Source organism: Myotis davidii, unplaced genomic scaffold, assembly GCF_000327345.1.
Source record: "Myotis davidii unplaced genomic scaffold, ASM32734v1 scaffold283, whole genome shotgun sequence".
Lineage (NCBI taxonomy): Eukaryota > Metazoa > Chordata > Mammalia > Chiroptera > Vespertilionidae > Myotis > Myotis davidii.
The window spans coordinates 221,542-235,675 of NW_006293960.1; the positions used below are offsets into that span (position 1 = coordinate 221,542).

Here is a 14,134-nt window from a genome sequence, read left to right on the forward strand (position 1 = left end):
TGGCAGCTTTTCCCAAAGAGTTAACATTTGAGTAGAGATCTGAAAAGAAGTGAGAGAGTGTGCCCAGCTGCTTGGACTGCACACGGAAAGGTCCCGGAGCAGGAACACCACCAGCCTGGATTAGAGTGTATCTGGCTTTCTCTGCAGACTGACAACCACTCTAAGGAAAATGCCTTTCCTGGTTTCTCCTACTTCTGCTTTTTAGCTCTTTATTGATTCTGTGCCTATTGACCTTAACTTACAACTTAGTAAGTTATAAGTACTGACTGTATGAGAGGAATAGTGCTACGATGACACAGGACAAAATGATCTCTGATCTCAAGTGGAAAAGACAGACAAGGTACACAACCAACTGAAGCAAGTCGGACTAATTGATACCACAGAAGCATAAACAGATCTCAGAGCACAGAGGGAGAAGTCCTTCTGACTTGTGATCAGGGGTGAGGGTGACTTCAGAGGAAGCAGGAACTGATGAGTCTCAGGCTAGGAGTTCAGCGGGTGAAAAGAGGGGAGTAAAAAAAGGAAAAGCATTATTAAAAGTGCAAAGATATGCTTTTCATTCATGTTTTCTTCTCCCTCCTATTTATGCCCTACATGCTAGTCATATTGGAGTAATTGTTTTTCTACCATGAAAATGTTGAGTCCTTAATTTAGGTATTTTCACATTTTACATTTCACATGTTTAAAGTAATAAGGACCTTCCTAATTACCATTACAGACCATACTCAAATGATTTTCGTTTATGCCCTTAAATCAGTGGTTCTCAACCTGTGGGTCACGGCCCCTTTGGCGGACGAACAACCCTTTCACAGGGGTCACCTAAGACCATCCTGCATATCAGATATTCACATTACGACTCATAACAGTAGCAACATTACAGTTATAAAATAGCAACAAAAATAATTTTATGGTTGGGTCACAACATGAGGAACTATATTTAAAGGGCCTGAAGTTTGAGAACCACTGCCTTAAATGTTCTTATTTATCTACAGCAACTGTCTACTTCAGGGTGTTTGTTTTTTGTTTTTTTCTGATAGCTAATGTAGTCCGTGTTCTTTATATTTTTTGCAGTTCCTTTCGGTGTACTTTGACAAATATTCCGCAGACACAGGCTTTACTGACTAAAGCTAAGCTTCCTTTAGGATTATTGTTACATCCCTTCAGAGACCTAACGGTAAAGTCATATTTAAAAATATTTGTGGGTACTGATGTGTTTTTATGTGCAAGGTATTTAGATTGTATATTTTCTTAGAATTTTTTCATCTTCTTTTATTTGAAGTTAACAAATTTCTATCCAGTTCAATTCAGCAAACATTTTCTGAGCACCTGCTTTGTGACAGGCCCTAAACTAAGCACTGGTAAATATAGAGGTGATTAAGTCATTGGCCTTGTCCCTAAGAAAGTCTTCTCTAACAGGGAACAAAGATATAAGAACAAATAATTACATGCAGGAGAATTAATACATGTTAACTAATCAAATTCTATAAGGTATTTAGGTGGTGAGTATAGTATGGGAAGTGATTTCCTCTGGCTATAGTAGCAGAAGTTTTCTATGAGTGATGAAGTCTGAGCTGGATTTTGAAAGATTAGTTTTGAAAGTTGGAGAGGCCATAGAGGATAAACTTAAGAAGTCCTAGAGGTCTGGTGCACTTGTGGGAGAGGGTCCCCTCAGCCCGGCCTGCGCCCTTTTTCGCAGCCCAGGATGCAGACATCCTTAGTGCTGCAGAGGTGGGAGAGGCTCCCACCACCACAGCTGCATTCACCAGCCATGAGCTCGGCTTTTGGCTGAGCTCTGCTCCCAGTGTGGGAGCGCAGTGACCATCAGGGGGCAGCTCCTTGTGTCGAGCATCTGCCCCCTGGTGGTCAGTGTGCATCATAGCAACCAGTCGTTCCCTAGTTCAGTTGATTTGCATATTACCCTTTTATTATATAGCAGCGGTTCTCAACCTGTGGGTCGCGACCCCTTTGGCGGTCGAACAACCAATGGACATGGACAACAGGAGGATGAGAGCATGAGTGGTGGGGGGCGGGGGGGGAGTTGGGGGTTAATGGGGAGATGAGGACACATTTGTAATACCTTAACCAATACAGAAATTAAAGATAAAAAAATAAAAATAAAATACATACTCATAAATAAATAAAGGGCCAGAAGGTTGAGAACCACTGTTATATAGGATAAAGGAATCACCAACAATGATGTGCAATTAGGGAAGAAAACTGTATGATTATTCCTAACTATTAAATAACCTCCAGAATAATAAAGCCCTGACACCTCGAGTCTATTGAATTAAAACATTACTTGTTTAAGTTTCCAAAGTGTATTTGGTTTAATACCTAGCTTGTTGGATTTTTTTCACAAAGTTCTGGTATTTCATGCAAAAATATATTTAAACTAAGATTTTGAAACTTCAGAAATAAATTTTATTCAGGTACATTTTATTTATACTTTACAAGCTGCATTTTTCACTCACACTGTTTTACTCCTGTGACTTTCTACCCCTCTTACTGCTCCTGAGTTTCTTTTGTTCTTACTCATCCACACAATATTGATTTGCCTCTCTATTATGCTAGATTCTGAGGATACAAAGGTCAGTACACTTCCTCGTGGAGCTTGCTTTCCTACTAAGATGAACAGAAAGGAGCAAAGTGAATAGCAAATAAAATAATTAGGATATGTAATGAGGATCTTGAATTCATTCAGTAAATACTATTTGATAACTTGTAATACTGTTACAACCTTTATGTCTGACCAATATAGTTAATTTCCCATATACACAGGTGAGAAATTTTAAAACAAAGAAATATACTAAAAGGTTATTGGGTTAATTCAGGAGGATAGAATAGTATGTGATTTTTAAAGGTCTTTTTCACATTTTCTAACTTCCTTAAATTGAATATAAAGTTCTTCAAACTAAGCATAAAGATGTATTTGTTTCAAAGGCACATTTTGTTTTCTTTTGGCCTGGGCTCCCAGTGGGATTGTTGTGGCTGTCGAATTAGCAGTGCAGATAGCACCAGGTGCAGAGACAAAGGCATTTTTATATGGTATATGTTTCTCTGTGTTATTTCTTGAATCTAGCTGATAAGCTCTGAGATATAGATATATAGAGAGATATATCTATCTGTCGATAGATAGATAGATAGATAGATAGAGATATTTTTTGTTTGTTTTGCCAACCAGGCTTTTCCCGTCAGCTAGTAACTTTTATTGCATTTGGTTGGACTTTATTTTGGTATTATTTTTATATGAAGATTATGATAAAAGAGGGAAAAAACTTGATAGCTGCTTCTGTTACTTAGCTCATCACTGGATTTTATTAAAATGCTTCAGTTTCAAAACACAGATATTGTTTTGTTTGATTATGATCACAGCAGCATGTGTGTTTCCTGGGGTGTTTGTTCTGCCACAACATCTTTATTTTACTTTCTAGCAATTACCCGTGATAACATCAAATACCATTGTGAGGTGCCGATCTTGTCGAACATATATCAACCCTTTCGTATCCTTCATTGATCAGCGTAGATGGAAATGCAATTTGTGCTATAGGGTCAATGATGGTGAGTTCGGATTCTTAAAATAAGTGTGCTTAATATTATTGTAAACATTGTGACATTTTTCATCTAGTCTCTCTGCTCAGTACTTTCAAAACTTTCATACCACTTTTAATGGTGAGAGTATAGGCTAGGGCAGTGGTCGGCAAACCGCAGCTCGCGAGCCACATGTGGCTCTTTGGCCCCTTAAGTGTGGCTCTTCCACAAAATACCACGTGCAGGCACGCACATACAGTGCGATTGAAACTTCGTGGCCCGTGCACAGAAGTCGGTTTTCGGCCTGGGCGAGTCTATTTTGAAGAAGTGGCGTTAGAAGAAGTGGGGGTACGTTTGCTGAGGTCAACCCCTCAGATTGAGGACGTTTTTAGCAAAGGCCAGCTTAGGAATACCCTAAGTAAGTTAATAACAATGTACCTACCTATATAGTTTAAGTTTAAAAAATTTGACTCTCCTCTCAAAAGAAATTTCAGTCGTTGTACTGTTGATATTTGGCTCTGTTGACAAATGAGTTTGCCAACCACTGGGCTAGGGACACTTAATTTTGGCTAGCCAAGGAGAGAGTGAGGAGAAGTGACAGTAAGGTCAAACTAAAAGGTATTCATAAAACAAGCAGTGAAGGTCACGCAGGTGAGGTCATGCAGACTAATTACGCTTGACCCTGACAAGTTAAGATTGTCTTCTGTTTTTACATTTGGTTCGTTCTACTCAGTATAGACCTTTGCCATTGTATCTGATCACATGGGTGCAGTGTGTCTGTTTTCCCCTTTAGTCATGTCTTAGGATATCTTAGTATGATTGCTTTCAAATTTGTGTTTCTGTCTGGTTTTTTCCCCCATGTCATTGTGGTAAATAGACCACAAACCTAAAAAGCAAGGTTACTTACTTGTGTTCTGGTTTCCTAACCCGATTTCATAAAAAAAAGTTTCTTAATCCTTCTACTATATTTTTTAAAGAGGGCTTAAGGAATTAGTTTTTACCATTAGATGTTCACAGAATTATTGTAAACCTTATATAAATTAATGATAGAGATGTTTATTTCTAGGAGTGCATATGTGTGCGCAGCTATAAATTGTGTTACTAACTTTATACTGGATTCCTAATTCTTACCTAGTTCCTGAAGAATTTATGTATAATCCCCTTACCCGCTCTTATGGAGAGCCTCATAAACGACCAGAAGTTCAGAATTCAACTGTGGAGTTCATTGCTTCTTCTGATTACATGGTAACTATTCAGTGTTAAAGTTACTCTTGGGATCAATTGTATTGGTCATTTGTAATTTGCTATTAAGTGAATTTTTGTTCAAATTTTGAATTTTAAAAAATGAATTTTAGAAAAAAAAATTTATTTATACTTAACAAATAGAAAACTCTTTGTAAAGGTTACTTGATCTCCTAGAAGAATGCAGTTATGTCACTAAAAAATCTTAGTAATGTTTTATGATAAGCACTAGCATCTACAATTTGTTGCCGTTCTGATTATATTACTTACATAGAATGAATATAAATATTCGTTTACCATTTAATACTTAAGACCCTCCAACAGAAAAACTCATGTTTTTGCCAAAAACTGTAATTTTCAAGCTCTTAAAGATATAATCTTTTAAAAAAGATACAATCTTAATGTTTTATCCAGTACATATATCAAGATAAATGGATATGACTTTATTCTAATTTCTCTTTTCAGTTCATCATAAAATTCTATCTGTTCTTTAATTATACTGACTCTGAGCTCTCATTCTAATTTTCTACTTACAGAAAGAAATTTTTTACCTAAGTTCTACTAAACTTTATCATATTGACTCATTTCAAATATATTTATAATAACACTAGTAGCCCAGTGCACAAAATTTGTGCACTCGGCAGGGGGCGGGATCCCTCAGTTATTAAACATTTTACGGCAAAACACTGACCACATTGGTGGTGGTGGTGGTCTTGTCAGAATGTGTTATATTATGCAGATGAAAATCTATTTAAACAGATTTGATGTAGATATTTTCAAAGATGGAAAAATTGTCCCTGTCAACTATTTTAGTTGATTCATATCTTCAGTAATTGTCATCATTGCAAAGTTTTCAGTCCCCATATGGACTGCTGGATATAATAGGTCATGCACTGTCCCTGTCCTTTGTAGTCTTTGTCACCTTAAAGACTCTAGTTTTCCATTTATATGTTTAAGTACCAACCTTACCAGCTTAAAAATGTAAGCTGTTAACACTGCTCTCTCTGTTCCATATCCTTCCGATGAAAAGTGGAGTTGGGTTGCAGCACAGGAGAGAAATTCAGAAGGGGAATATTGAAGTAATGACTACAGTAGGAGAAGAGGGAAACGTTTTCCCTGGCCACAGGCCTGAGGCCCGGGACCACAGGGCTGGTAGCTTCTCCGGGTGGCTGCAGCCTGGGACCTCTGGCCGGTAGCTTGTCCCTCTCCTGGGCTGCAGCCAGCCCCAGGCGCGGGCGGCAGGACCAAAGGTGGGCGGCTTCTTCTGGGGGCTTCTTCTTCTGTGCTTCCAGGGAGGGTAGTCAGTTAAGTGTCATGCAAAAATAGGCATCACCAATTACAGAAGCCGAAGCTGGGGAAGCTGGCTGAGGCTGCTTCCCTGCCCAGCACCTGGCTTCTGTGATCATCGCCCCTGCACTGGGCTTCTGTGGTCACCCATTGCAGAAGCTGGGTGGGGGCAGGGAAGCCGTGGTGGGGGATGCTGGCAGTAGCTGCTTCCTTGCCCTGCACTCAGAAGCTGGGTGCAGGGCAGGGAAGCCACGGCCCAGGACGCTGGCCTGACCCGCACCCAGCTTCTGTGATCGCCCCCTCACCCGGCTTCTGTGGTCATTGGTGCGGGGCAGGGAGCTGTGGCCGAGCGCTGGTGGAGGCTGCTTCCCTGCCCCCGCACCTGGCTTCTGTGATCTGTGATCGCCCCTGCACTGGGCTTCTGCAGTCACCGATTGCAGAAGCTGGGTGCGGGGCAGGGAAGCCGAGGCTGGGGATGCTGGCAGCGGCTGCTTCCCTGCCCCGCACCCGGCTTCTGAGGTCACCAATCACAGATCGCAGAACTGGGTGTGGAGCAGGGAAGCCGCCGCCGCCGGGGACACAGGCAGCGGATGCTTCCCTGACCCACACCCAGCTTCTGTGATCACCCCGCACCCGGCTTCGGCTTCTGCGTTCACAGATTCCGGGTGCGGGGCAGGGAAGCCGGGCCGGGGCGCTGGCGTAGGCTGCTTCCTTGCCCATACACCTGGCTTCTGTGATTGCCCCTGCACTGGGCTTCTGCAGGCACAGATCGGGTGTGGGGCAGGGAAGCCGTGGCTGGGGACGCTGGCGGCGGACACTTCCCTGACCCGCACCTGACTTCTGTGGTCACTGATCGCAGAAGCCAGGTGCGGGGCAGGGAAGCCGGGGACACTGGCCCTTTCGCATTCCTTCATTGCGAGTATGCAAATTAGCCGCCATCTTTGTTAGCGGTTAACCGCCATCTTGGCTGACAGTTAATTTGCATATCTCGCTGGTTAGCCAATGAAAAGGGTATCGGTCCTACGCCAGTTACCATTTTTGTCTTTTATTAGATAAGATGTTTCCTCGGTATCCTTTTTTCTAATCTTTGTTGTCGACAAACATGTAAAGTGGTCAAGAATAACTAATGTGTATTAAATTTCTAATGCTTAACCCATCTCCTTATTTTTCTAATTTTTATGGTTCTTTGTGTTTAATATAGCATCTTAACCACTTAACTACTATTTTCTTACCTGTTTTCTATTAATTATAGTAAACTTTCTTTTAGTCACTGTCACTTTTAACTTCTTACCTTCTTTACAACTTACTATGTTCTCAGCTCTGTTCTGGCTCTTTAGGAATCTTAATCTAATTGAAGTGGTATAGCAAAAAGTTTTTGCCATGACCCATATGATCCCTGGTTGACACTTAAAAAAAAGACTTTATATATCCTTCTATTTTAACTTCCTGTAACAGTTTTCAAGGTTATTTCAAGGAAGAGAAAATAGTATAATGAGCCATCATTTACCCATCAGTGAGCTTCAACAGTTATTAACCTTGTGCTATATATATTTCATACTTTATTTCCAGTCCCTCCTCCCCTCACCCACTCTAGAGTTTATTAAATGCTAATCCCAGCATTATATATTTAATCCATTAATACCATTATATATCTCTACTAGAGAAAGAACATAGAAATACCATCACAAGGACTTTACACTTAGCACTTAACCGTTGGGTTTCATCCACCACCAGGTGACCCAATAGTTAGTACTAATGATTATTGAGTTAAAGAAATTAAATTTTAAAAATGTTTTTAGGGGCAGGGAAGGGATATAGAGGTTGATATTAAATAATAAGTAAATTAACTTTTCTTTGAAAGATATCTCAGCCAAGACGCTCAGGAAAACATTTAACACATCTATTTAACCATTACTGTATAATGGCTGCTTTATCATGCTTAATCCACAACCAGCCTTATAAGAAAAAAGTCAAAGGAATGTCATTTTCACTAGCACATGAGATCTTACAAAACATCCTACTTATGTATATTTTTGTATAACATACTCAGTAAATATCCAGTGATATGGTGATATAAAAAGAACACATTGTACCTTTTAAATAAATTACATTATTTTTATTTCTTTCAGCTTCGTCCTCCTCAACCCGCAGTTTACTTGTTTGTTTTAGATGTGTCTCATAATGCAGTGGAAGCTGGGTATTTGACAATTTTGTGCCAGTCACTGTTAGAAAATCTAGACAAGTAAGAATTATTTTATTCAAAATAAATGTATATGTATATAAATATGAAGTGCTTATTAGCAATTCATCGTGTTGGTTTTTATTTGATTTCATTTTAAGAGTATTTCCTGTCCACCATAAAATATAGATCCTGCTACTTGGATTTTATTATGATTTATGACTTGGTATCTGAATCATAAAATCATAAAGTTTTAAAACTTAGTAAGAAATTTTTTAAAATTTCCAAGCATATAGGCCTAACCAATGGACACAGACAACGGGGGGGTGAGGGAGTGAGCGGGGGGCAGGTAAGAGGGTAGAGGGTAACGTGGGGATAAGGACACATATGTAATATCTTAATCAATAAAAAATATATTAAAAAAAACGAAATTTTTTAAAATACATTTTTATTGATTTGAGAGAAAGAGAAACATAAATGATTAGAGAGCATCATTGATCAGCTGCTTCCTGCATGCCCCACACTGGGGATTGAGCCTGCCACCAGGACATGTGCCCTGACCAGGAATCGAACCATGACCTTCTGGTTCATAGATCTATGCTCAATCACTAAGGCATGCCAACCGGGCTTAGTAAGGAATTTAGATCTCCTCTAACTTAGCAGATCTCAGTACTGGAGCCCAGAAAACTTTACTTGGCCAGGGTGTCAAGAATCTGGATGGAAGAAGTCTAGCTGTAATTTTTACCTGAGCAAGGGGTTTTCTATAAAGTAGTTTTAAATGTGTTAAAAGATAATGAGCCAGATAAAGGGACAGAAGGAATTGATTTTTTGCTCAGTATTTTCCAGGAAGCCAGAAACTGAGCTCTTCATTTTGGCACATTAGTAATGAGCTGTATTATGAAAGTGGAAACTGTATTGGATGGGTTGCTTATACCTGGCTCTAATTCCTCTCTATGTGTCTGTTAGTCATGAAGGGGACCCTCAATGAGGTTTAATAATGAACTTTCCAATTCTCAATAAAACGAAGTTGTTTGTACATTACCTTTTTTTTATTACAACACCCACAAGAGATAAGACTTAAAGATTGTTAGTAAGAGTGGTTCCTACTACAGTGGTTTCTCACTTGTCCAAAGGTGTCTGGTGGTTATGTGTGATGAATGCTGTGTTGGAAGTAGTCTTGGTGATCCCAGAAGGTTCTCCTCCAACTTCCATTGAGTGAGAGTCCTTGCTCTACTGAGTACTAGCGCTAGTCATCAGAGTCTGCATATCGCTGACCTTGGCTGTGAATAAAACTGAACGTTAAGACCTTTGAGACTGTTTTAAAAATCCAGAAATATTAAATGACTTGCTTTTACTTTGTGTTAGTAACTTAGAGTTTTCATATTTTTCTCCTTGATTGAAGCATTTGCCCTATTTTTAGTCAAAAGTGCTTACTTCAGATACAGTTTTAGCAGTAAGTGGCAGTGGACGATCCCCTGCAAAGAAATCATTTTTAAGACTGAAGAGTTAGCTTACTGGAAAAGTATGAGGATATAGCCATAAAAATGGGAACCAGTCCAGCAAAAATGAGTGACTGTTGCAAATTAAACAGACTGCAAAACCAAAAGTATAAATAGTTAAATCAATGATGAGAGAGAATCACTGATTGGCTGCCTCCCTCATGCCCCTCACTGGGGATCCAACCCATAACCTGGGCATATGCCCTTCAGGCCACAGGCCACAGGCCGAAGCTCTATCCACTGAGCAAAACCAGCTAGGGCTCAAAAATATGTTTAAAGGTTTACTAAAACAATAAATTACGTAACAGCAGTTAGCATAGTTGGTGGTACTTAGAAATACCCTTCTGGGCCACTTGGCGTGGCTCAGTGGTTGAGTTTCAACCTATAAACCAGGAGGTCACAGTTGAATTCCCTGTTGGGGCCCATGCCCAGGTTGCAGGCTTGATCCCTAGTGTGGGACCTGCAGGAGGCAGCCAATCAGTGATTCTCTCTCATTGATGTTTCTATCTCTCCCTCTCCCTTCCACTCTGAAATCAATAAAAATATTTTTTAAAATAAAGAAATACACTTCTGTACAATATAGCATTTATCTTATTCATAAGAAAAGCTTGATGGGCAGTGAAATGTTAATTTATTCTTTTATACTGTGGCATTGACCTTTGAATATACTGCATTCTGGCAGAATATTTTTAAAAGATACATGATAGATAAAATGCCTTGATCTTAAATGTGGTTTTTATTTAAAATTTTATATGTTAAAATCTGATGTGCATTACATTCAGTCTTTTCAGGAAAGTACTTTTTTGCTATTCTGCCCTTAAAATGTTTAAACAAGATACACTACTTTTGTTATATTAGAACTGAAAATATGAGTAATTTTTCACTTAAAATAATGCATTTCAAAGCAGTCAGCAAAAAGTCTTTGGGTTTTTTTTGTTTGTTTTTTGGTGTTTTTTTTTTAATATATTTTATTGATTTTTTTACAGAGAGGAAGGGAGAGAGATAGAGAGCTAGAAACATCAGTGAGAGACATCGATCAGCCGCCTCCTGCACATCTCCTACTGGGGATGTGCCCGCAACCCAGGTACATGCCCCTGACCGGAATCGAACCTGGGACCCTTCAGTCTGCAGGCCGACACACTATCCACTGAGCCAAACCGGTTTTGGCCAAACCGGTTTTTTAAATCGTGTCATTTTTAGCCCTTACTAGTGTGGCTTAGTTGGTTGGAGCGTCATCCCATGCACCAAAGGGTTTCAGGTTTGATTCCCAGTCAGGGCACATACCTGACTGGGAACAAACAAACCCCCTGGGTTTCAGGTTCAATCTCTGGCCCTGGTCGGAATCAAGGGATGCAGCCGTTGTTTCCCTCTCACATTTATGTTCTCTCTCTCTCTCTCTCTCAGGGGAGCCCTAGGCTGGACTCATTAGGGGAAAGGCCTGGGAGACACCTTCCTCCCTCCTTTCCTTTCTCCCTCCCCTCTCCTCTCTAAAAAATCATTGAATGTGTCCTTGGGTGAGGTTTGCATAAATCTAAAATAACAAAAGCATAATATGCTAATTAAACCAGAGGTCCTTCTGGACATCCCTCTGGACAACCTTCCAGATGAAGCCCGGGCCAGAGGGAAGCTGGTGCTGGCAGCCAGGGGAAGGAAGGTCTACTCTTGCATGAATTTCGTGCATAGGCCTCTAGTAAATAAACAAACAAACAAAATAATCATGCCATTCTTAGTTTTGGCTTATTATTTGAATATGCTAGTTTAATTTTCTGACCTAGGAACTCTAAATGTGTTAGTGGTTTCATCTGAAGATGGAATGTTTCATCCTTACTCTCCCGATATCTATTGATTTAGATAAGGATGACTTTTCTGTCCTCTATGAAAAAGCATTTGTAGTTATTCTTAGGCTTGGTTTCCTACTTGATTATTTACTTAAATAAAACATGTTACTAAGCACTGTAAATTTTTAAATTGTCATTTTTATCTTTAGGCTTCCTGGGGATTCACGAACAAGAATAGGATTTGTGACCTTTGATAGCACTATTCATTTCTACAATTTACAAGAAGGATTATCACAACCTCAAATGTTGATTGTGTCTGATATAGATGGTAAGAGTGAGTAAAATAAAAGTATTTTTAATTACTAAGTTTGGAGTTGATGCTACTTTATTTGACAGTACATCTTATAATGCTCTAAGGATAATTTGGTGCACTTAGATATTTTTTAAAAATTATTATTTCCTGGAAAATACTTGATTCTAAGGTTTTTACACCTGTATATATGTACTTTTGCATGCGTGAACACATGTGTATAATACAGAGAATAAAGCAATACTATAGTATCCATTATATGGGTGGCCTGAGGAATACTAAGATTTTTTTATATTACTATGTCCTTTTGACTTAATTTATCTGTTGATTAAAATATGTTTTCCCTATAGATGTTTTTCTACCTACTCCAGATAGCTTACTTGTGAACCTACATGAAAGTAAAGAGGTGAGATTGATTTTTTTTTCCTTAGAGTATTAAAATGTTTCTGTTATTTCAACTATTCACTGAAATGTTTACCATTTCCTTGGTCTATTAACATTTTAATAGACAATGTGGTAGCATATTCATTGACTCCTCAATTTACGGTTCCCCCAAATGTGGTGGCATATACTGTCTCTGGGATGTTTTAAAGAATATTGCCTTGCCTTCTGAGTAATTCAACTTTTAATCTTTGTTTTCCCAGCTGATAAAAGACTTATTGAATGCATTACCAAATATGTTCACCAATACAAGAGAAACACACAGTGCCCTTGGTCCTGCGCTTCAGGCTGCCTTTAAATTAATGTCTCCAACAGGTGGCCGTGTGTCTGTATTTCAGACACAGTTACCTTCCTTGGGTGCAGGACTTCTACAGTCCAGAGAGGATCCTAACCAGAGATCAAGCACAAAGGTATTTTATATTTCGTTTCTCTGTCATATTCAGGATGTTGTTTTCTGCTTCTAGAGACTGTAATTATTTGTTCATTCTACTTTCCCACTTCACTAACAGTTTAAAAGGAAACTCATAAGAGAGTTAACTTGAATTATTTTGTTTTTGTGTTGCAGTATATTCTTTTTTTATTATTTGTTTGCAAGTCATAGAAATTTAGGAATAATTAACTCTAACCCTTTCATTTTATAGATAAGGAAACAGATTTAACTATACATATTGCCGAAGGTTAAATAACCATTTAATGGTAAAAATGTGACTTAATATTCTGATTCCAGTGTTCTTTTCTGTTACACAATAATATACTTACTAAATCTGAGATATTATCATTTAACATGCTCATGCTAATAAACATTTTAATTATGATGGTAATACAAATTATTGTATAAAACTTATACAATAATTTGTGCCACATAAGTGCTTTATAAATGTTAGCAATTATTATTGTTACTAGAGGCCTGGTACACAAAATTTGTGCACAGGGTTGGCGGGGTCCCTCAGCCTGGCCTGCGCCCTCTCACAGTCCAGGACTCCTCGGGGGATGTCAGGCCTAAACCGACAGTCAGACATCCCTCTCGCAATCCAGGACACTGCATGCACCATGACCATACTTTTCATACAGATGAAAGGCATCTTGCTGTTGTATGGGCAGCTACATTTTTTTGCCCTGATTATAAAAAGTAGTTCTTAACATGATGTAACATGATCCTTCTGAGGCAGTAGTACCATTTCCCCATCTTATGGCTGGAAAAACTGAAGCAGAGGGAAGTTAAGTAATTGGCTTTGTCACACAGTTATAAGTGTCAGAATCAGAGCTGACCACAAAATGTGCAAGCCGGAGCCCACTGCATCATCCTGTTTTTTCAGCGTTAGAGGAGCCGTGCCAGGTTTTGATTTTTAAATCTAAAAGACTGTTCCCAATATGTAGGGTAGGGTCCCTAGGCGTGGCCAGTGATCAGGGCCATCTGTGGGGCGATCAGCAGGTGGGGCATTCAGGGGGGGTCCCCACTAGCACCTGCCTTGGCTGGTGGCCTGGCGCCACCCGCGCGCCTGCCCCGCCCCCCATCCCATCGCCTTTCACCTCCCTCTGCCCCCTCGTGGTCAGTGCGTGTCATAGCGACTGGTCATTCCGCTGTTCAGTTGTTTTACATATTAGGGTTTTATTATATAGGACTAGTAGCCCTGCACATGAATCCATGCACCAGTAGGTCTGCCGCCCTCCTGTAGCACTCCACCCGCTGCCCCGCCCTCCTGTAGCTCCCCGCACCCTCACCCCCATAGCTTGTTGCCCTGTTCTCTCCTGTAGCTATCTGTTGCCCACTTGTAGCCAATAGGTCACTTCCACCCTCTTGTAGCTCCCCCGCCCCCTCGGCTCTCCTCCCCTCCCCCATAGCTTACTGCCCTGCCCCCTCCTGTAGCTC

At 39.9% G+C, this 14,134-nt stretch overlaps 1 protein-coding gene across 4 annotated transcripts in view; it reads left to right on the top strand.

The window, feature by feature from the left end:
• The window catches only part of SEC24B (SEC24 homolog B, COPII coat complex component), a 64,238-nt gene that overhangs the window by 37,083 nt on the left and 13,021 nt on the right, over positions 1-14,134 (top strand). For all 4 annotated transcript variants that reach the window (XM_015566679.1, XM_015566678.1, XM_006767927.2 and 1 more), the window contains 7 exons: positions 1,072-1,174; positions 3,432-3,558; positions 4,664-4,773; positions 8,187-8,299; positions 11,723-11,841; positions 12,174-12,229; positions 12,468-12,674. In XM_015566679.1, the coding sequence (XP_015422165.1) occupies positions 1,072-1,174; positions 3,432-3,558; positions 4,664-4,773; positions 8,187-8,299; positions 11,723-11,841; positions 12,174-12,229; positions 12,468-12,674 (835 nt within the window). The remainder of the gene's footprint in view (positions 1-1,071; positions 1,175-3,431; positions 3,559-4,663; positions 4,774-8,186; positions 8,300-11,722; positions 11,842-12,173; positions 12,230-12,467; positions 12,675-14,134) is intronic.